General features: G+C 42.5%; 1 protein-coding gene across 3 annotated transcripts; it reads right to left on the bottom strand.

Moving 5' to 3' along the window:
• Positions 1–10974: 10974 nt before the first annotated feature.
• On the bottom strand, positions 10975–21697 carry LOC306918945 (uncharacterized protein). 3 transcript variants are annotated; one of them, XM_079531780.1, is made up of 5 exons: positions 21438–21697; positions 19735–19835; positions 13422–13871; positions 13090–13287; positions 10975–12597 (listed from the first exon to the last, which is right to left on the bottom strand). In XM_079531780.1, exons 2-5 carry the CDS (start codon positions 19802–19804, stop codon positions 12164–12166), a joined length of 1152 nt encoding a protein of 383 aa, XP_079387906.1. In that variant the 5' UTR covers positions 19805–19835; positions 21438–21697; the 3' UTR covers positions 10975–12163. The 3 variants fall into 3 exon arrangements, with proteins under 3 accessions (XP_079387906.1, XP_079387907.1, XP_079387908.1); XM_079531781.1 differs by lacking the exon at positions 21438–21697 and adding an exon at positions 20552–20660; XM_079531782.1 differs by lacking the exon at positions 21438–21697 and adding an exon at positions 20533–20578 and having other exon boundaries at positions 19735–19849.
• Between the last annotated feature and the right edge of the window lie 2282 nt (positions 21698–23979).

The raw sequence follows: 23979 nt of genomic DNA, 5'->3' as shown, positions 1-23979 counted from the left end.
CTGGAAACGGCACAATTTTTACCGTTGACAGCAGTAGAAGGTCTGCTGCTCGGAAATTTACACCTCTCCCGCTAAGCGGAGAGTGGGGTGTGGTAGAGGACATCTCCCTGAACGCGTGTGTATGTCACAACAGTTGCCTCGCGGAGCCGTCTTTTGTCCAGTGTCCACTTTATAAAGTCCATGCACTCCAGTGAATAGCATTTTTATTTAGATACCTTTTTTACGTTATTGAATTACTTATTTTTTACACAGAAACATAATGTGTGTCTTTACAATACCTGTAATGTAATAATAATACTAATAATGTAATGTAATAATTATTTAATTAACGGCACTTTTATTCTGAAAGCAACCGGATGTCTTAAATTTGCTAGCTCTCAAACAGGAAGTTCTAGATTTGCCAAAAAGACGGAGCCGACTTCCTCTGTATCGTTCAGCCCATATATATATATATCTATGGTTCAGCCTCTGCTCTGTTTACTTTGGTTGGTGACGTTTCTACCCGGACGAGAGAGGGGGCCGGACACACAGTCCCCGCGCGTGCCTCTATCTCTCGTCCGGGTTGAAACACACACTATGCTCAGTTCCAGCAGAAAACCTATAGATCATAAACAGACACATTGATTGTAAAAACCATAGTAAAAACAAAATAGAATACAGAAAATAAAACAACACCAAATTAATTAATAGTGTACCATGAATTCCAAGGAGTATTGTAACGAAACAAGTGATTGGGAAAAACTATTTTTTATGCCAGGACGTGTATGGTGCATTTGTTCGTTATCACCACAAGGTGGCAGCAAGAGCAAGCCTATATTTTGCATGCGTATGTTGTAAATGGAGCTGTTAAATGAGGAAAAGTAATGTAGGCCTAATCAGTGGTTATGTGATCACTGATTTTTTATTTTAGTTGTTTTATTAACAGTATTGTATAAATTAATGTAACTTTGGCACATATGCTGTTGTATTTACATTAATGTAATACAACAGCATTAATACACTTAAATGGAGACATGTCAATACCTATACATGAAGTTACAAAGTTACATTTTATAGGTTAAATAGAATGATTAAAACAAATCTAAACCATTCATTGGAGTAAATGTTCGTTTTTCTTTCATTTTCTATCAATCAAACTATATATAGCCTAGAATATTCATGTTTACATGATGTTCTAGACAAGATGTTCTCACTTTGTAGGTGACGACTCCCCAACATAATTATGATTCATATTTCAACTGAGAACAAAACATACATTACCCACTTCAGCCCTATATTTAGGCCATTTGACAATAGCCGATCTCGCGATGCGACGCAATGAACAGCTTGTGATCTGCTATTTTCAAAATATATACATTTTTAATACATTTGAAAACTTGTGAAATGGGACATACTGCATAATGAGTACTTTGTACTTTAATTACATTTTGACACCAATAGGCTGCTTTTATACTTTTACTCTAGCCTATTTTGAATTCCGGACTTTTACTTGAAACAGAGTATAATTTCGATCTTTATTGTAGTATTGATACTTTTTTCTTAAGTAAATGTAGCATTGCGCGGAAGCGGCGATTGAACCCGGGGCTCCCACTCGCCAGACCAACGCGCAACCTACCGTGCCAATAGAGGGTATGCGCATGCTTAAAGTGAATGGCACATCGAGTGGCAAATCGAGTGGCAAAGCAACATGCAAAGTGAGTTTAACATTGTTTAATGATGTTTAATGCAATCAGATAGGACTTTTCTGTTTGGATGCATGGGTTGTCAAGGCCAGAAAGTAGTTTTGCCACTCAGTAGGCATTCCTGCATAACTTCCGGGTTTGATGATGATGTCACGCGCATACCCTCTATAGAGCGTTGCAGTCCCGCCCCCTACCATGGACCAGGAAATGAATCCCAATGCATTTTTTCCCATAGACATTTCAAAAAGTATTTATTTAAATACGGTTACGCGGACAAAGCCAACTCGAGTCGTGACAACTCATGACAACACAAACAATATTTTGGACCAAACAAATAATTACAAAGAAGAAAAACAACAAAAAGTGTTGTAACCTGCCGTTTTTTTCTTCTTTCTAATTATTTTTTCGGCCCCAAAAATTGTGTTTGTTGTCATGATTTGTCACGACTCGAGTTGGCTTTGTCCGCGGCGTAAACGTCTTTAAATAAATACTTTCTGAAAAGTCTATGAGGAAAATGAACGGAGAATAATTTCCTGGTCCATGGTAGGGGGCGGGACTGCGACGCTCTATAGGGCTGAGCCCGATTGGCAGGGCTGTTGCAGGCTGGGTCTTGGCTGGGGGCTACAATCACCAATCAGATACCCATGTACCTGTCTAGATACTTCCTTAATGTTAACGAAGTCTACACACACAACACCAGAGGAAGTGCAACGAACCATGTACAACCCAGATTCGGCACAAACAAGGGACTAAATTATTTTCGCTCCTATGCCACCAAAATGTGGAACGCCCTACCAACAGTCATTAAGACATGCAAATCCCTTGACTCCTTCAAACACCGCTCTCAAAGGGCACCTACGGACGGCTGCAGTTCGAAACTGGCCTCCGTAAAAATCTGAATCCCCCCTCACCGCCCACCCCTTTTCCCCTCACTGTATATGTTTATTTTCCCTTTTTACCTCCCTTATGATGAATTCCTGTTCTGTTCTTTGACTATATAGAAGTGTCTATTTGTACGTCTCTAAATGTTTTGATGAATTGAACAAGGTGGACCCTCTTGTAAACAAGTGTAATGCTTAATTGGGTCGTCCACTCACAGTTAACAGTCTTTGTATTGAGTTTGTGCTTGAAATGTACTGTAATTCTGCAAACTGTTAATAAATATTTCAATCAAACAATAAAAAAAAAACATCCTTTGAAGCGCGTCCTCGTGCTTCTCACTTCACACCGCGGACCGCCGCACACAATGTCCCTCATGTCCCTCATGTCCCTCATGTCCCTCATGTCCCTCACGCGAGGATATCACGCTCCACGTCCTGCCGACTATACGCCAGATTGTAGCATTACGCGGAAGCGGGCATTGAACCCGGGGCTCCCACTCGCCAGACCAACACGCAACCTACCGTGCCAGGGCTGTTGCGGGCTGGGGTCTTGGCTGGGGGCTATACAATGAGTGCTTTTTCCGTCACTGAGGGCCGCATAGCGTATAGATTGTAGGCCTATAGGTTGCCTGATGTGAGGGCTGGAGGGCAGCAAGACATGCAGGGGAGGGGGAGGAGGGAGAGGGAAAAGGGTTGGGGAGAGAGAGGGGGGAGAAATAGAGAGAGGGGGGAGAGAGGGAGAGGTAAGAGAGAGAGAGAGAGAGAGAGAGAGATTAGGTTACTAGATGTGACATATGAGGCCTCTAGTTTTGACAAATTTGTGACGTGTTGTGAGCTTGTAGATCTGCTATCTTCAAATAGTCAGCATGTATAATATGGTTGAAGTGGTTCCACTGATTTTGTTGTTATAAACATGAATGTTGCTGGGGGGGGCCCTGGAACCCCCCCAAGGACCCCTGGGGTGCCCCGGACCACACTTTGAGAACCACTGTATTCATGATCTACACAATATTCATGTTTAAATGTGGTAGACACAGAGAGGGTCACCATGCCTCTCAGCCATTCATTACAGCAGAGACGAAATGTTTTTATAATCGTCATGGGGGCCCCCCGATTACATACAAAGTCAATGCAAGACGAGAATTGCGCGAACGGGCACGGCGCGACCTGGTGCGGTACAAACGGGACGAACCGAGGCGAATATATATATTCAGGTCCAATTCCTCATGGGGGCCGAGGCCCCCTGGCCCCCACAGACTCTACGTCACTGCATTACAGTGTGAAGTGAGGGGCACTCTTATCATGATACATCATCATACATCATTTCTGGTCAATCGCAATTTGCGTCCTCCCTTTTCCCTCTTCACTTTTGTCTTCAAGTGTTAACACAAACCCGGAAAGATGGGTATAGCGCCCCTCATGGCCTGGTCATGAACTGGTCAGCCTGCAATGACATGCATAAGATCTGGTCATCCCAGATTCCCAGCTTAGTAAGATGTTCAAAGTAAAAACATTTAGGACGACCGTCGAGCCGATTCTATACTCTATGGCTCAAGAAATTAGAGAAACGGTTGGAATGGATTTATACACCCGCCTTCTAAGAGAGCGCAAAAGCTCACCCATCGAGCCACCCATCGACTAATCTAATATACGGCAACCTTCCCCGTACGTGTTTCTTCACTAGTCCGATCCAGAAGAACACAGTTTGCCGGCCACTGCTGTATACAGAGCTGACAATGAGGTTATATCTTCCCTTCTCTGGAATCCTGCCTCAAAGCAGACCAGAGGTAGAAAACTCTCGTAGGCTACTGATGTCATCGCTAGGGACATGCATCAGTATAGGCAGGAACTGGGGATGGCAATGAAGGACCGTAAAGTCTGGCGTGGCATTGTGAAATCCATGATCTCGACCGCGGTTGAAAAATAATGATGATGATGAGCGCCCCTCAAAAATACAAGGTGACTGACCTCACACCTTGTGTGGCTTATTGCTTTAATCTATGCATACAACGTGTCGATTCGCACAACGTTCTGAGCTTGTAGATCGGCTATTTTCATTACTTCATAACCCATTAAGACCTGAGAGATTCTACAAAATATCTTCAAAATGCTAACCGTTTTCTGAAAAACCTACAGTATGTGTATATGTCAGAGGTTCTCAAACTTTTTCATGTCAAATATTAGAAGATTTGCAAACGTACATTTCTTTCTTCTTGAAATAACAATAATTGCAACAAACACAAAATAAACAGACCAATTACAATGTGTCCACGACCCACAAATGGGTCCCGACCCAATGTTTGGGAACCCGTGTCATACTCAATGGAAACTATATGATTCCATCCATATTGTTATGATATCAGATCCTGTTTCAGACTTTCTTCCTGATCCATTTTTGCAGGCAAGCATCTAAAGCAGTGGTTCCCAAACTTTTTCATGCCAAGGACCCCCAAATTGACACTTATTAGCCCACGGACCCCACAAAAGATATGAAAAGTTACGGCTTTAGCAGTGATTCTCAACCTGTTTAATTTCAAGGACCCCCAGTTTGAATCTAATAGCATTTCTATCTCTGGGACCCCAATTTATATTGTAAAATCGATGTTAAGTGAACTCTGAGAGTGTATGGAACCAAAAAGACCTGTTATGGTCAATTTGGTTCCATTTGTACACTCTCAGAGTTACAGACCCATAAGGGTCCATTTGCTCATTTGGTTCTTAAACTATCATTTAGCTGCATGGGGACCCCCTGGAACTCCCTCAAGGACCCCTGGCCCCATGGGGGTCCTCGGACCCAACTGTGGGAACCACTGATCTGAAAGCCTATTCATAGTCCAGTTTTCGGTAAAGAGGTGGGGCAGCGGTGGCCGAACGGTTTGCGGAGCGGCCTTGTTATCGGAAGGTCGCTAGTTCGAATCCCTGGACCGGCACGTTAAAATTACCACTGCTGAAGTGCCCTTGAGCAAGGCATTGAACCCCTACCATGAAATGTTCTATGAGCAGGGTCTGGCTGTAAACAAGCATCTCGAGCTTAGTCCATTCACCCTGGGTAAACAAAGAACTTTGCTTTGCTTTGCTTAGTAAAAACAGAGAGACGAGATGTGTTGTGTGCTGAGCGGCGTGTTGTATAGTTTTTGGTGGTCACCTCTTCACCGAAATCTGGACTATGAATATAGGCCTTAAATAATAGTGAATCAAGCAACAAACAAAGAAAACTGTCCGGGGTGCAACACAAAAAAAAAGCCAGAGTTGACGTTAAAATGACCCCAAAGTGCTACTTTGTATTGGGTGTAGAATGCAGCTCTGCAAGTTCTGGAGGAGTTCACACACACCTGATGTTTACTGTAGTTAAGCAAGACCTGAAACAAACACACACACACGCGCGCGCACACACACACACACACACACACACACACACACACACACACACACACACACACACACACACACACACACACACACACACTCAGACCCATCTGAGCCACGGACCACCATTTGATGACATTTAGCCTCTCAGAGCCATCTGAGCCACGGACCACCATTTGATGACATTTAGCCTCTCAGACCCATCTGAGCCATGGACCACCATTTGATGACATTTAGCCTCTCAGACCCATCTGAGCCACGGACCACCGTTTGATGACATTTAGCCTCTCAGACCAAAACTAAAGAATATGTTGTCGTCGTTGATGTTGGTACCATTAGGAGAGATAACAGGCAAACGTTGATCAAAATAAACTATTCTTCTATACATTATTAAATTGTGTAGACTTCTTGTAAATTAAGTAATGCAGGATGTTTAACAATCATTTAACGCTTGAGAGTGTAACATGAAACCAAATGGACCCGTACGGGTCCATTTGGTTTCATTTCATTCATCGCATATACACGTTGTGTGTTTGTTGTTCGGCTACTTTTTACAGGATTACATTTAGAAAACTTGTGTAATGAGTATATAATAATAATGAGTACTTTTTCTTTTGAAACTTTAAGGATATTTTTATGCCAATACATTAGAACCTTTACTCAATTAAATTGTGAATTCCAGAGTATTTCTACAATACGATAGATAGATACTTTTACTTCACACATCTTCAACACATCTTATAATTGGTCCTCATTAATGCTCATTAAAAGATGGCACCATTTTTGTCTACTCGGTCTGTGCCTCAGACGAGGGCTGTTGACAGTTCTGAAACCCACCTACGAGTGACATCATCAATGGGGATTCCAAGCTAATAGAAACGGCCAGCTTTCTATTCCTGGAAAGTTAGCATGCTATAATAGAATCTGTTGTTCTTACACTCAAAAATAATAATAAAAAACCCTTGTTTGAAATGACCAAAACTGAAATGACCTACCGATCATGTCATTTAAGTAAAATAAACTTGAGTAGACCTACTTATTCCATCACTGCCAAAATAAAACTGCAAAAAATAATTAAAATGATACAAACTCATCATTGTGCCTCTTCGGTAAGACTTACCAATGCAACACAAGAGGGCCGTGAGTCGTATCATCTTGGACTGGTGAAGTGACCAGATACAGTACGTTGGTTGTGATATACCTTCTTGTGGTGAGTGACGCAACAATTTGGCTACATGCCAATGTCAATGATGGGAATGACGAAACACCATGTCAAAGACATGTTGAATCTTTTCTTGGTGCTGACTAATTCTCACCTTTTTATATTTGTTATGTCTTATAAAGTTTAATATCTGAAATTAAATTAGGTAGGACTAGGCCCATGTGTCAGGAACCCTGACATGTAAACGTAGTCTTTATTTATTTTTTGTTTTGTCATTGGTAGCTGATGACACAGGTGGGTTAAACTTTAGGCAAAGTCAGCAGAACAGAAAGGTGTGAAACCTAAATGTCCTCACTGATAGCAGTGTTAGGTTTCTCTCATAAACAGATTTTTGAGAAACATGCATCCCTAGACATTGTACTGCTATTGCTATGTGAACATAATGTATATCCAAATGCAGCGTAGAATGTCCACTTACAGCCAAAACATTTTTTAATCTTCTGCCATGTGCCATTTCAGTGTTCTCAGCAGTCAAAGCCGGATTGGGGCCACAAAGTACAGCAGTATGTTGACATGCATGCTGAATTTTAGAGGCTGAGATTTTGATAATGCAACATTCTTTTTTTTTTTTTTTTTACAATTACACTTGACAACCTCAGGTTTAATTTGAGATATGGCATGAATATGTCACTATAGTAGAACCTAGACTAGAGGTGTTTGAAACATTCAAATGCGTCTCACGCCAATAGTAGTTTTCAGACAAGGGTACACATGAAGAACAAGCTTTATTTATCTACATAACAAAACATGTTATCAACTCAGTTTATTTTTTCCATGAATCCAGACAACATTCTAAAGTTTATTTTGATATATGTCGTGTTCATATTGGTTCAACAGAGAATTTTCTAAAAAATGGAATGGAATGAAAAGGTTACCGCAGGCTTGTGAATGGGGGTTGGCAGTTAAAGAGCACTGAAACTCCTGTCACAGTATTTACAACTATAAGGTTTTTCTCCCATGTGGACACGCTGGTGTAACTTCAGCTTAGATGACGTACTGAACCTCTTTTTTTTTTCTTCAGTGTGAATAGGCTGGTGTTCCTTCAATTGAGCTGACGTAATAAAACTCTTGTCACACAGGTTTTACTCCAGTGTGGACAAGCTGGTGTCTCTTCAGAGTACTTGACTGATTAAAACTCTTGTCACACACTTGACAGTGGAAAGGTTTTTCTCCAGTGTGGATAAGCTGGTGTGTCTTCAGAGTACTTGACTGAGTAAAACTCTTGTCACACAGTTTACAGCGGAAAGGGTTTTCTCCAGTGTGGACAAGCATGTGTTCCTTCAATTGACCTGGCCGAATGAAACTCCTGTCACAGAGTTTACAGTGGAAAGGTTTTTCTCCAGTGTGGATATGCTGGTGTGCCTTCAGCGTAGATGCCAAATTGAAAGTATTGTCACAATGTTCGCATTGAAAAAGATTTTCTCCAGTGTGGACAAGCTGGTGTCTCTTCAGAGTACTTGACTGAGTAAAACTCTTGTCGCACAGTTTACAGCGGAAAGGTTTTTCTCCAGAGTGGAAAAGCTGGTGTGTCTTCAGAGTACTTGACTTTGTAAAACTCTTGTCACACAGTTTACAGTGGAAAGGTTTTTCTCCGGTGTGGACATGCTGGTGTGCCTTCAGCGTAGATGATGAATCGAAAGTCCTGTCACAATGTTCACAATTGTGTTTGTCTCTAGCGTGGACAAGCTGGTGTCTCTTCAGAGTACCTGACTGAGTAAAACTCATGTCACACAGTTTACAGCGGAAAGGTTTTTCTCCAGTGTGTAAAAGCTCGTGTGTCTTCAGAGTGCTTGACTGATTAAAACTCCTGTCACACAGTTTACAGTGGAAATGTTTTTCTCCAACGTGGATACGCTGGTGTCTATTCAGGTCGCTTAACCCTTTGAAACCCTTGTCACAGTGTGAACAGTGGAAAGGTTTCTCTTCGGTGTGGACACGCTGGTGTGCCTTCAGCTTAGATGATTTATTGAAACTCGTGGCGCAATGTTCGCATTGAAAATGTTTTCTCCCAGTGTGAGTATGCTGGTGTGCGTTCCGCATAGATGACGAATTGAAAGTCTTGTCACAATGTTTACAATTATAACGTTTTTCCCTATTGTGGACAAGCTGGTGTGTCTTCAGCGTAGATGACAAATTGAAACTCTTGTCACAATGTTTACAATTATAACGTTTTTCCCTAGTGTGGACAAGCTGGTGTGTCTTCAATTGATCTGACCGAATGAAACTCTTGTCACAGTGTTTACAGTGGAAGGGCTTTTCTCCAGTGTGGACAAGCATGTGTGTCTTTAGGTGATGTGACTGATTGAAACTCTTGTCACAATGTTCGCATTGAAAAGGTTTTTCTCCAGTGTGAACACGCTGGTGTCTCTCCAGGACAGTTAACCCTCTGAAGCTCTTTCCACACAGTTCACAGTGGAAAGGTTTTTCTCCAGTGTGGACAAGCATGTGTGTCTTCACATGACCTGACCGTTTGAAGCTCTTGCCACACAGTTTACAGCGGAAAGGTCTTTCTCCGGTGTGGACAACTCCACTTGTCTCCCCGCAATCATCTCCGGTGTCAGATTCAGAACAGTGTGAAGAGAGGAGCTTCTCATCACTAGTGGATTGTTGTGATGGCACCCAGTAGTTTATATAAGCTTGTGTTTTCATGTCTTCAGTTGAGGTGCTAGCTAGAGGCTCTGTGTCTCTGTTTTCATCATCATCATCATCATCATCATCATCGTCATCATCATCACCACCACCGTCATCATCGTCATCATCATCTCCTTCACTAGTCCACGTTGAGGCTTCAGCCCTCCGTGTTGTTTCTAGTAGCTCCTCGTGTTCCTTTTTAATCTGTGGAGACGGCTCTGGTTCGTCCTGGACCAGACTGGAGCTCCTCTCATGTTGTGGAGGTTGTGCTTCGTCCTTGACCAGACTGGAGCTCCTCTCCTGATGTTGTTCAGGGGGAAACTCCTCTTCACTCACAGAGAGGTGCAGGGAGTCTAGAAAAAAAGATACAATGAGAGAACCATGAATACATATAGAGACACGTTAGCTTGTAGAACCAAACCGCCACCACTGACTCCGCCGCTGTGGATCCCCTGCTAGTCTCTCGAGACAGACTGTTGACTCACGCCAACGAGTCTGTTCAAAATATGCATCACTGGCCTACAAGTAGACTAGGAAGCCAACCACGCTTTACCCAATCACATTTAGTGGAAGGGATTTACATGTGTGTGTTCGCGTTGTAATGTCGTCCTACTGGAAACAAACCCAAAATTAATTCAACAGCATTAATTCTGAGCAAAGTACGGTTTGTGGAGACGATTTACAGTTTGGACGAAAAAAAAGCATTTAATTTATTGTTAAAACAAGAACTGCTTTGGAGGCTATAACTCTACTACCTTGTAGATGCACTCAAATGGGTTAAAACAAAAAACAAAACAAAAGAAAGCTGTACAGCTGTAATATCATCAGCAATTTTGGGCAAAACTAAGTACGCAAAGACTATTGTAATGCTTTGCTGTACAATTATTCAGTGGTGTCTTAATAAAACAATAATGCCTGAATAAATTAGAATGTGAAATTGTGAAAAGTACATAAAATGGGACTAGTAAGATCATGTACAATCAGCAGCACCAATTTAGTGATGTGCAGAACACTTATCCCTAGCCTATTGATACTTTTACTCAAGTACTAAACTTGAGTACTTTTGTCCATCACTGATTATAGTATTAGGTATTATGTGCACACTGATGGAGTGATCACTTGGAGTCTCAATTAAGACATGGACAGGAACACCACTCGACAAAGGGCAAATAAAAACACAAACCATTTTATGGAAATGATAAAAAATTATTTTATTTGTTCAAATACCCTGTCGGATAGGTTTCATTCTTCATACCAAACGTTTACAAAGCATGCACATCCAAGACATGCAATCCTAGATGTGAGACGCTGGATACAAGATACCTTTTTAAATAATAATGCATGATTACAATTAAATATATTACAATTCTAGGTATGTGATAAGTACCTTATGGGGAGGATAACTGTCTGCTAAATGTTGTAAAGTGTCTTCAGTGGTGGGAGGTAACTAAGTTTTGAGGTATTTGTACTTTACTTGAGTATTTACAATTTCCAATACTTCTACTCCACTGCATTTCGGATATACATATTTACTCCATTACATTTATTTGAAAACTTTTATTTGAACAAAACATGAATTTAAAACATTTATTTGTAAACACTGCAACTACACAATGTGAGCTTGGAGATCTGCTGTTTTCAAATGATTTGTATACATTTGAAAACTTGAAAGGGGACATTATGCATAATTAGTAGGCCTACTTTTACTTTTGTTACTTTTCAACCAAGGTTAATGTATTAGGTTATTATAGAAAGTAAAGATTGGGGCATTCGAGCATGGGGCTAAATATATATATTTTTTTTTACAAGATTGTATAGCAATTTCTATTTTTATCATTTACTATAGTCCTACTAGACCCCAAGAAATTACATCTTACCACAAAAGATCACAAGATCTACTGAATGTGTCAAACTGACATATTGAGCCTACAACATACAATGTGGCTTCCCCCCAGTAGATCATTCAGTAGATCCTGTGATCTTTTGTGGCCAGATGTAATTTCTTGGGGTCTAGTAGGACCATAGTAAATAATACAAATATAAATAGCTATAACATTTTGTATAAATAAAAAAAATACATATTTAGCTCCATGCTCGAATGGCCCGGCACCTGTCAAAAACAGCAAAAATCGCTAATTCTAAAGAAAAACTGCAAATTAAATTAAGACTAATCTTTTACTTACAACCTAAAACATGAACCTTGGTTGAAAAAGTTATCCTTTAAGTACATTTGTATGCCCAATACTTTTGTACTTTTACTCAAGTCAATTTTGATGAAAACAATAGAATACACCCGCACACTGTATTTGCTCGATACATGAGTATTTTCTTATTTAATGAAGCAACGTTTTGGTCCCTCCGGACCTTCCTCAGGCAATGACTCAAGTCAATTTTGAATTATATTTGTAACAGAGTATTTCTACATTACTCTGGTGTGTTTTAAGATTCTCTTTCTGAATGAACTTTTTTCCACACTGGTCACAACTGTGGGGTTTCTCTCCAGTGTGACTTTGCTGGTGTCTTTTAAGGTGGTACATTGAACCGAAGTGTTTTCCACACAGTTCACACGGGTACGGCTTCTCGCCTGTGTGAACTTGCTGGTGTTTTTTAAGGTTGTGCACATTACTGAAGTTTTTTCCACACTGGTCACAACTGTGGGGTTTCTCTCCAGTGTGAATTTGCTGGTGTTTTTTAAGGCGGTGCACATTACTGAAGTTTTTTCCACACTGGTCACAGGAGTGGCAGATTGCTTTATCCAAGCTTCTTTGTTCATTCACAGCTGACAGGACAGGGACGCCAGACTGGTGATGCAACACTGTATTGAAAACAAAGACAAAGGGAAATGGTTGAGAGGAAGAAATATTCTGTTATTTAGGCCTTTAAAAGGTTATATTGCTTAAATTAATCGACCGTGGCCGATTATCGGCCGATCACTAGTCATAAGTGCTCTAAGTGCCCATAAGTCCATAGATACAGCTGCCATATAATGTAATCTTCATGAGCGGCCCTCCTAAAAACATTCTGCCCATGTCAAAAAGTTGACTTAAACGCACATTTTGGAATGTAACAAGCATTCTGATAGGCTGAGGACATATAGAATGTAACAAGCATTCGGATAGGCTGAGGACATAGAATGTAACAAGCATTTTGATTGGCATAGGCAATAAGGCACAATGAAGCAACAGTATTACGAGAGTAGAGTTAGACACAAATGTCAATTTGACCAAAAGATGACCATAACCAAATATGCTACGAAGCTAACAACATGCAGGTGTGTATGAACGTGCCGCCATGGGGTGGAGATTACCTAGTGGTTTGGACATCTGGTTAGGGAGGTCCTCGATGCACGTCTCGCTGGAAGGAGACCCCCGGGCAGACCAAGGATGAGACGGAGGAATTATATCTGCTGGGAACGCCTCGGGATCCCCCAGAATGAAGTTACAAATGTCGCTCTGGAGAGGGAAGTCTGGAGCTCTCTGGAGGAGCTGTTGCCCCCACAACCCAACTACGGATAAGCGGTTGAAAATGAATGGATGGAGTTAGACACAAATGTCAATTTGACAAAAAAAAGACATTAGCCAATTATGCTACAGGGCTAACGACCTGCAGGTGTGTACTGTGTATGAAGGCGGAGAATACCTGCGGGCAGGTAGGAGGTGCCGCTGTACGCGGGCGGGAATTGCTGAGGCCAGGCTGGGCTGTAGCATGTCATATCCTGAGCCACGCCCCCCGGGCCCAGGGCCGCTGGTTCGGGCTTCAGGTAAGGCCCCGGCTCGGCAGGCCGCAAGGTGTCATAGTCATAGTGCAGCTCCGGTCCAGAGTATTGCTCGGCGTAGCGCTGGGGCAGGTATGAGACGCCGGGCGCCGATACGGGGTCATTGGCGGGGGGGCGGCGGGCGCCGTGCGGGTCGCTGTGGTGCCCGAGCAGGGAAGAGGCGCCGAGTGCCGAAATGTCGTCGCTGGCCCAAGACGACATGTCGTAGCCGGGAGGGCAGCGGGCGGCGCTGTACGGTGTGTCGGTGTGGTGCTCGTGGTGTCCTCCAGGGGGCGACATCACGTCCAGGTGCTGCTTGGCCCACGGGGACAGATCTGACAGACCACAGGACAATTAAACCCTAACCCAGACCAGTACGTCTTCAGGAGAATGGGCTATGTGCACACACGCCATTTTGGAAAGAACTTGGGCCCCTTCCCTACTTCCTTCACAGGTGTTACCGATTATACTAATTAATGGATCACTGGCAACACTCTGCTACACCAGTGGGTCTCAATGTGATCTTGAGTAGGTTCCAAATGGTCCCGTACAGGTGTGAAACTCTGAGAGTGTACAAATGGAACCAAATGGATCCGTAAGGGTTTCCATTTGTATACTCTCAGAGTCATGGGGGTCCTTGAAATAAAATAAAAAATGTTGAGAACCACTGCACACTAAATGGAACAGAGCCTGAATTAGTATTATCGGTAACACCTGTGAAGGAAGTAGGAAAGCGGCCCAGAAGTTGGAAGAGTATAAGTCTGTGTGCATAGAGCCCATTAAACCCTAACCCAGACCAGTGCATCTTCATCAGATCTGACAGACCACAGGATAATTAAACCCTAACCCACACCAGTGCATCTTCATCAGATCTGACAGACCAGATAAGAGGATAATTAAACCACTTGAACGTCGAGTAGTGGAGTCACTCAAGGCTCGTGTAGCGGACCTCTTCTGCTCCTCCTGACCCTATAGGGTCCCGCTGCATGGACCAAGGAAGAGACGACAGGAGTAGATAATGTTGTTTGTCCCAGACCAAGGACCACAATGAAAATAAGTCGGAAGACTGTATTGTGTTTTTTATCCTTGACGATGATGTTTGAACTTGTTTTTCTTGCTTGACGTCTAATACAATAAAAATAAAATGGAAAGTTTGCAAACTCCTAAAGAATAAAGATGGATAGTAATATGAAAACATATATTATATCGTTGCTGTCGGGAGGAAACCTCATAACTCAATTTTTGAGGTTTTAGATTTTTTTTTTCATAAATCGATGCTACTGAACACCGTTTACGTCTGGTGTGTTGTTATGAACATATTGAACCAATGGAAAGTATCAAAAAGCGCTTCTGAAAGAATCTCTGAACTCCATTTGATCCTCAAACTGTCAGTAGAAACACTTAACTCCACTGCTCTGTGGGGGCACTGACTGCAGCTCAGCAAAAATAACGACAGTTTCTCTGTGCGTGGGCGCGCGCGCGCGCGCGTGCGTGCGTGCGTGCGTGCGTGCGTGTGTGTGTGTGTGTGTGTGTGTGTGTGTGTGTGTGTGTGCGCGTGCGAGCGAGAGAGACAGACAGATACAGACTGTGCGTGCGAGCGTGTATGTGTGATAATCAAACTTGGAGATCCATTGTCAGTGGAGTTAAGAGGTTTCTCTGTCATTGATATACTATCTTGACAGAGAAAACCTAACTCCACTTGAGCTGTATTGGGGTAAAGTGGTGATATATAATGACACAATCTGATAATATACAAAGCCACAATACCAACTTTGATGAGGCAGTATTGCTTTGTTTAAAAAAATATAAGGTTTTATTCAATTTCTGAGAAATGTAAAATTTGTTTTTCCATTTCCTGAAAAATGAAGATGTTGGAGTTAAGAGGTTTCCTCCCGACAGCAGAGATATACAGTAAATGGTGCATTTATATGGTAAAAGTGCATTTATATAGCGCCTTTATCCAAGGCGCTTTACATAGATTGTGCATTACATTCACCCATTCACACACACATTCATACACCGATTGCAGCGGAAGCCATGCAAGGTACCAACCAGCACATCGGGAGCAATTTGGGGTTCAGTGTCTTGCCCAAGGACACTTCGACATGTAGACAGGAGGAGCCGGGATTCCAACCGCCGACCCATGGATCATTGGACGACCTGCTCTACCTCTTGAGCCACAGTCGCCCCACAGTATATCAGGGGTGGGCAACTTTGCTGATGGAGAGGGCCACTGTATTTCCACACTCACTCCAGAGGGCGACGGGCCACATTGCATTGCTGTCGGGCAGAAACCTGATCTCCATATTTTAACTTTTTTCATAAATGAATGTCCTTTTTCGTCATTCTAACAGTGTCACGCAAAAATAGCAACCAAAAAAAAGCCGCTACAAGTTCAAAACAACACGTTTGAGCATGTAGATCGGCTATTTTTGTATTGGATTCCTGAATAATTTCTTGCTATTTTTAAATACAAATACATTTGACATAAAAGAGAGCAAAAGGTAATACAATGCTAATTACTAGTCATTAAACTGCTAATACAGACTGAAGTACTTAAAGCGGGTCATGTTTGCATGTTTGGCATTGTAGGCTAACCGCTTAAATCAATAATATATCAGTATTCTCATACGAGTCTGCTGTGGGCCGCTTTGAGTGAAGGTGAGGGCCCCGGGCCGTGGTAGGCAGGCGCTTTGCTAATGCTCCACCGAGCGCCTAGGCTACTGTATATCTAGGATAAACAAAACATAACTGTCGAGTAAGATCTTCCTAAGTTGGTACTTCCGTGTTTGCTCAGTAATACGCACGCACGCACGCACACACAGTCTCTCATTAGTCATTTTCTTCTGCATTCCACATTTGTAATTAAACATCAACAAACTGAACTGCACACACATGGCTGCAGCATCTCAAAACAGTATATATTGTATACATAAATAACATATACAATAAAGCAACAGTCTCTGACCTTTTTGAGGCAGCCTATAGTCTCTCAAGACAGACTGTTGACTCACGTCCAATTTCAAGGATAAAAGGGCGCTGCTATTCCTTTATTTGCCGATGGGTTCTCAGATTGGAGGCAGCCTGACAAGGTATTTTGATGGACCATGATGGATCTAAATGAGGCCGAGTCAACTGCACATGAGGGTTAACCTCTCGTCTACAACAATACACCCAGCGATGAGCCAATTCTTCAGATAGTCTCCGTTTAATGTCCTTGCGGATCTATTCTCTACTGAAATCTGAAAGTTTTGCCTGCATGGGGGGGAGCTCTGTGTTTCTTGTGCGTCTTTAAACAGATGCTTTGACACGTTTATAGACAAAGTGTTTATTTTGCCCACGCAAAGTTTACAACGAACATTTATATATTTGGCATCTTTGACAGACAAGAATACAAAATAATGCCGATACATGTCTCTGTCATGGTCCGCCAAGCTCTGGTCTTTCTGTCTGTCTGTTGTTGTTTGGAAGTGAAGCGAGTGTGACGGTTGCATAGACGCATACGCTACGTCATAACTGTGCGCAGGCTGTGCAGCCTAACAAGAACAAATCTACAAGCTAAAACGCATCTCTGTTTTTACCCGTTGATAGCTTGTGGATCTGTTCTATTTTTGCATGCCATGCAACAACCATCTACCGTGAGTGCATAACTCACGGTAGATGGGTCAAATGCGGAGAACAAATTTCACTGCGGTAACGTGTGTGACAAATCGTACGACTTTGACTTTTTTGAAACTACAAAGATGATCATTGATTAACTACATTTGTATAAGGTTGCAGTTGGGACGCCAAAAGGGGCAGGGCCGTATTGATACTTTAACTCAAACCAGTAAGACGCCCTCAGGGCGAGAAGCGACCTCGCCCCAAAGTGCCTCGCGTGCACGCATCCGCCTGGGTGACAGCTAGGCGAGCACTGGCGCTTTGGCATGGGGGGTCAGATCAACATATGGAATGAATTCTGTACTGGCCATATATGAGCGTGTCTTCAGTGTACAGGGTTTGATGAGGTCAGATCAACATATGGAACGTCAGAACATGTCAGCTCCATATATGGAGATCTAAGGGTGGCAGCGGTGTCTTGAGTGTACAGGGTTTGATGAGGTCTTATGATGAAGACTGGATATTCTAGTTAGAAATGCTGTTCTTTCACTTACTTTTGAAACTACTTTTTGTGCCATATACTTCCTCCTGAAAGCTTGTTATCCAAAATACACCCCAGGTAAGTAATGGATTCCTCAAATTCGAGCCCGCTAGAACCGTAGTAATCGTAGGATTAAATTAATTGTGAAGCCCGCCAGAACCTTAGACTACGTTTTCCAGGGTTTATATTCTTTAATCCATGTTTTGATCGGATTGCATTGGTATAGCTGCCTCTCGTTAGCATAACAGTCAAAGTAGGACAGTGGCCGCAGCCATTTTTAAGATGCGCGCGCATCCACTTGCACTCTGTGCTGCTTTCAATGGCTTGTATCTCCAAATCGGCGCAATGAATGTCGATTCTGGTGAAAACAAGGCCGACAGCAGGCGCTGTGATACTCGCAGTCTGTTTTTTTCACCACCAACCGAGAGAACAACCGGTCAAGACACCACACACAGCATTTTGTCATGGTAACATCCGGTTATGGATATTTGGCTCTTCAAAATAAGGGTTGCACGCGATAAAACATTGGCAATGCGCGATAGATAGATTACTTAATCCTGGTGGTCAAGCGGTTAAAGCATGATGAAATTTGGAAATGTTTGCCTTATATTGGTTGTCTATGGTGTGGTATACAAAAATGGCCATAACCTTTTCCGGCAGAGCAGACCTCTCATTCTGTGGACCTTAATGACCAAGTGAATAGATAAAACACAAATAAAAAGTATGTCATGACATCACAGGTTAATCCAGACCCACAGGAACGCACCCAGGGTGCCGGCCGGATTCCGGCGAGCCGCCCCGCGTCCGAAACGGTTGAGAAATGACAGTTACCGTGTGGGCGTCCCTCTACTGTACCCTCTGTACTGTGCTGTACTGTACTGTACTGTACTGTAACTGTACTGGCACACCCCGAAATCACCATATATACAGTTAACATGTGCGTGTGTGTTTGTGTTAGGTTGCGCACAGGTGGTGAAAAACAACCATGCTGTTTTCGTGCTCAGACGCACCCAGCCACCCACACACAGCTCTGTAAGGGAGTCAAAAACAAGCCAAAACAAGCCCAATAATATGGCCATATAATCCTAATTAAAAAAAATATTTGATGCATCTGTCATTATAAATACTATGTATGTCTATAATATTGAATATAAATACCATGCATGTCTATAATAATTAATATAAATACTGTGTATGTCTATAGTAATGAATGTTTTATTAAAACTAGACCCTTACAGGAGCCCTCGTACAAGGTTTATTCGACTATGCCTGCACCTCTTGGTACCACAGCACCTCAAAGGCCCTTAAAACAAGGCTCCAGACTTCCCAAAACAAAACTGGTTAAGCTGCTACTTGGACTCACTCCCAGAACCCACCTCACCCCTGCCCACTTTGATAGGCTGGAATGGCTTAGGGTTGACAACAGAGTACAGATACACCACCAAGATACCCATTACCTGTCTAAATACTTCCTTAATGTCAACGAAGTCCACACCCATACAACAAACCATATGCAACCCAGATTTGGCACAAACAAGGGACTGAATTATTTTCACTCCTATGCCACTAAAATGTGGAACGCCCTACCAACATGTTAAGACAGTTAAGACATGTGAATCCCTTGACTCCTTCCACGTCCACAGTTAACAGTTTTGTATTGAGTTGTGCTTGAAATGTACTGTAATTCTCCAATCTGTTAAGAAATCTTTCAATCAATCAAAAAAAAAGAAAGAAAGAAACGCAACCTGTGACTCACTATTTCAGTCATAAGTTGGCACCGTGTGTAGTGCAAAAGGCCATATAACCAGAAACATTCCATCCTTCCAGACTATGGAAGTGCATACCTGACCAAATTCTAAAGAAAATATTCTACTGTCCTGGCAGATTGAATGTGTTTCTATTATTTATGTTGTACTAGTATTACCTTTATATAATATTTAATCGTGTCTTATTCCACACTGTTGAAGCACAAATCATTTGACTGCCTATAGTGCAGCTAGCAACTGTTGCATCATGTGACAATGAACACCTTCGAGCTGGACAAGAGAGAGACTTACAGAGGTCTGGCTGGTCTTCAGGTACCTCCTGTTTAATTGAAACAGGTCTGGCTGGGTCTGGAGAGTTCATCTGCACCTGCTGTCTGGACTCCTCACAGAGTCTGGAAAGAAACAATTGCAATACCAAAGTTCAGGGTTAATTATTACAAAGACTCTAAAGGCCTATTCATACTCCAGTTATAGGTGATAAGGTGACCACCGCTATCACATATCACCGAAAACTACAACATGATGTCGATGAGCTGCAGTGAAGAGCAAACCACCGCTCTCTCCAGCCATTCTCTCTGTATTTAGCACCAAAACGGTGGTAACTGAGGGGCCATCCAGATGAGGACGATTTCGGTGTTTCTTGGGCAAGTAATTAGCCGATCTGCCCATTTTGTCACATGGAGACGGCGTTTTGGGGGACTTAAACGGCTAATTTTGAAACTACCTTTCACGTCTCCGTGTGTATAGCAAATGCCGCCTAATTTGCTGAAACGGTGATGTCATATCATATGTCGCATGCATGAGCTTGTAGAGGAGCTATTTTTGGAGAACAGAAACAACACCCCCGATCGGGAAAAATGTATACATATTTACGCAAACAGTTGCTGAGATTGAGCAGGCGTGCATGCACGAGAGAGGAGTTATGTGTGTGAGGAGCTGATCACAGATAGAGGGAAAGTGTTATATTTGGCCTATTATTTATGCTATATATTATTGACCGCGTCTGTGTCAGTCTCACAGTCACAGCAGCAGTGCGCACGAGAGAGGGGGGGGGGGTGCTGCGTGTTAAAAAATAAATAGGCTACTCATCTTTGTGTTCTAGTTTCACCTTATTGCTGAGTGACACACAGGGAAAAGCAAGGGTTTAGAAGCGAAAACGTCCGTTGTGGAGAAACATATGCACTCTTCACAGAGTGATTAGCCTACTAATGAGTGACAGGTGCTGCCACTTTTGCACTTTTGGAGCGTGGCTGAGGATGTCTGTTGGAGAGTGTGAGTGAGACAGACTTTTGTGGTGGCCCTCTACAGGCCGGCCATGTCACATGGCCCATGTGTACTACAACTTTCTATTGAAAACGAAGCAGTTTACCGGTCTCGTGTAGACCTCGTACATAATTAACATAACCGCAATGTAGACGCAGTAAAGTTTTATATCGTCCTCGTGAGACTCGCTCGGTGGTAACGAGAGAACAAAGGAATGAAATAATAGAGACAGCGACAGAAAGAGAGAGACTATAGGAAAGGAACACAAAAGGACCAGCAATGAATATAATAGCTCTAGTCTATGCAGATAGGCAGTAGAGAGAGAAAGCAGAAGGATGACAATGGACGGATTTGAAAACAAAAAAGGGGGGGAAAACAGAATAAAAGAAAAAAGACGAAAGAAGAAAACTATAAATAAGTAAAATGTGATGACTTTGAATTGCACAGGAGAGAAAAAAACTGATATTTTGAGTATACGGTTATAGCAGCATTGCTTTTTCAATGATTCATGCTAATTAGCCTCTTCAGAGTGAAGATGTCAGAATCGATACATATACGAGAGTCTAAATCTCAGGCTACATGCAAATGATATGCCGCCTACTACTACTAATAATAATAATAAAAACATTGTTTTCTTTCGTGTTAACTAATACTGGAAAAAATGCCCGTTTTCTTTCAGGCCAGCACTCCAACTCACATTCTTATTGTATAAAAACAAAACGAAAACATACCTTCTTCTGGTATAAAACACACGGCGCTACACCTCCAAAGTGGCCGTGGGTATTCCTCGAAGATAGTTTAGTATTCGCGTTAGCATCCACAAAACAACTATTCGTGTGTAAATTTAATTCCTCCCGTTTTCACAACGAGCCAGTGTACGTGTCACTGTATCCACAAAGACAGTCTCTGACACAACGAGTTACACAGAGATAGCTTTGTTCCATAGAGTTGTATAAAAGGGTTTGTTCACTACAGACTTCCTCTGTATCGTTCATAAATCAGCCTCTGCTCTGTTTACTTTGGTTGGTGACGTTTCCACCCGGACGAGAGAGAGGGCCGGACACACAGTCCTCGCGCGTGCCTCTCTCTCTCTCGTCCGGGTTGAAACACACACTATGCTCAGTTCCAGCAGAAAACCTATAGATCACAAACAGACACATTGATTGTAAAAACCATAGTAAAAACAAAATAGAATACAGAAAATAAAACAACACCAAATTAATTAATAATGTACCATGAATTCCAAGGTGTAATCTAACCAAACAAGTGATTGGGAAAAACTATTTTTTTATGTCAGGACGTGTATGGTGCATTTGTCCGTTGTCACCACAAGGTGGCAGCAAGAGAAAGCCTATATTTTGCATCCATACCGGTATGTTGTAAATGGAGCTGTTAAATGAGGAAAAGTAATGTAGGCCTAATCAGTGGTGATGTGATCACTGATAGGCTAAGTGATGTATGTGTACAGAAAGGTGAATGACCCTCTGCAGAAAATTACATTCAAAATGTTTTTATTTATTTTAGTTATTAACAGTATTGTATAAATTAATGTAACTTTGGCACAATGTAAATACAACAGCATTGGTTACACTTTCTTGGAGATATGTCAATACCTATACATGAAGTTACAAAGTTACATTGTATAGGTTAAATAGAATTATTAAAACAAATCTAAACCATTCATTCGAGTAAATGTTCGTTTTTCTTTCATTTTCTATCAATCAAACTATATAGCCTAGAATATTCATGTTTACATGATGTTCTAGACAAGATGTTCTCACTTTGTAGGTGACGACTCCCCAACATAATTATGATTCATATTTCAACTGAGAACAAAACATACATTACCCACTTCAGCCCTATATTTAGGCCATTTGACAATAGCCGATCTCGCGATGCGACGCAATGAACAGCTTGTAGATCTGCTATTTTCAAAATATATATTTTTAAATTAATACATTTGAAAACTTGTGAAATGGGACATAGGCCTACTGCATAATGAGTACTTTGTACTTTAAGTACATTTTGACACCAATAGGTTGCTTTTATACTTTTACTCTAGCCTATTTTGAATTCCGGACTTTTACTTGAAACAGAGTATTTCGATCTTTTTTGTAGTATTGATACTTTTTTCTTACGTAAATGTAGCATTGCGCGGAAGCGGCGATTGAACCCGGGGCTCCCACTCGCCAGACCAACGCGCAACCTACCGTGCCAATTAGGGCTGAACCCGATTGGCAGGGCTGTTGCGGGCTGGGTCTTGGCTGGGGGCTACAATCCCCCCCCCCCCCAGTCTTTGAAGCGCATCCTCGTGCTTCTCACTTCACACCGCGGACCGCCGCACATGATGTCCCTCATGCGAGGATATCACGCTCCACGTCCTGCCGACTATACGCCAGATTGTAGCATTACGCGGAAGCGGGCATTGAACCCGGGGCTCCCACTCGCCAGACCAACACGCAACCTACCGTGCCAGGGCTGTTGCGGGCTGGGTCTTGGCTGGGGGCTAAACAATGAGTACTTTTTCCGTCACTGAGGGCCGGAAAAAGCGTAGATTGTAGGCCTAGGTTGCCTGATGTGAGGGCTGGAGGGCAGCAAGACATGCAGGGGAGGGGCAGGAGGGAGAGGGAAAAGGGTTGGGGAGAGAGAGGGGGGAGAAATAGAGAGAGGGGGGAGAGAGGGAGAGGTAAGAGAGAGAGAGAGAGAGAGATTAGGTTACTAGGCCCTTTTTGAAACTAGCTCCTCGCCACTCGCCCTACACACTTCCACTTGATTTGAGCATAGATATATAAATAATAAAGATGGCCCTGGGATTCCCCTCCCATCCAGTGCCGTCTCTATGATTTATATATGCTCAAACCAAGTGGAAGTGTGTAGGGCGAGTGGCGAGGAGCTAGTTTCAAAATTGGGGTAGATGTGACATATGAGGCCTCTAGTTTTGACACATTTGTGACGTGTTGTGAGCTTGTAGATCTGCTATCTTCAAATAGTCAGCATGTATAATATGGTTGAAGTGCATGGTTCCACTGATTTTGTTGTTATAAACATGAATGTTGCTGGCGGGGCCCTGGAACCCCCTCAAGGACCCCTGGGGTGCCCCGGACCACACTTTGAGAACCACTGTATTCATGATCTACACAATATTCATGTTTAAATGTGGTAGACACAGAGAGGGTCACCATGCCTCTCAGCCATTCATTACAGCAGAGACGAAATGTTTTTATAATCGTCATGGGGGCCCCCCGATTACATACAAAGTCAATGCAAGACGAG

The sequence above is a fragment of the Electrona antarctica genome (genome assembly GCF_951216825.1).
Source record: "Electrona antarctica genome assembly, contig: scaffold_119, whole genome shotgun sequence".
Classification (NCBI taxonomy): domain Eukaryota; kingdom Metazoa; phylum Chordata; class Actinopteri; order Myctophiformes; family Myctophidae; genus Electrona; species Electrona antarctica.
This window is presented reverse-complemented; position numbering and strand designations above follow the sequence as displayed.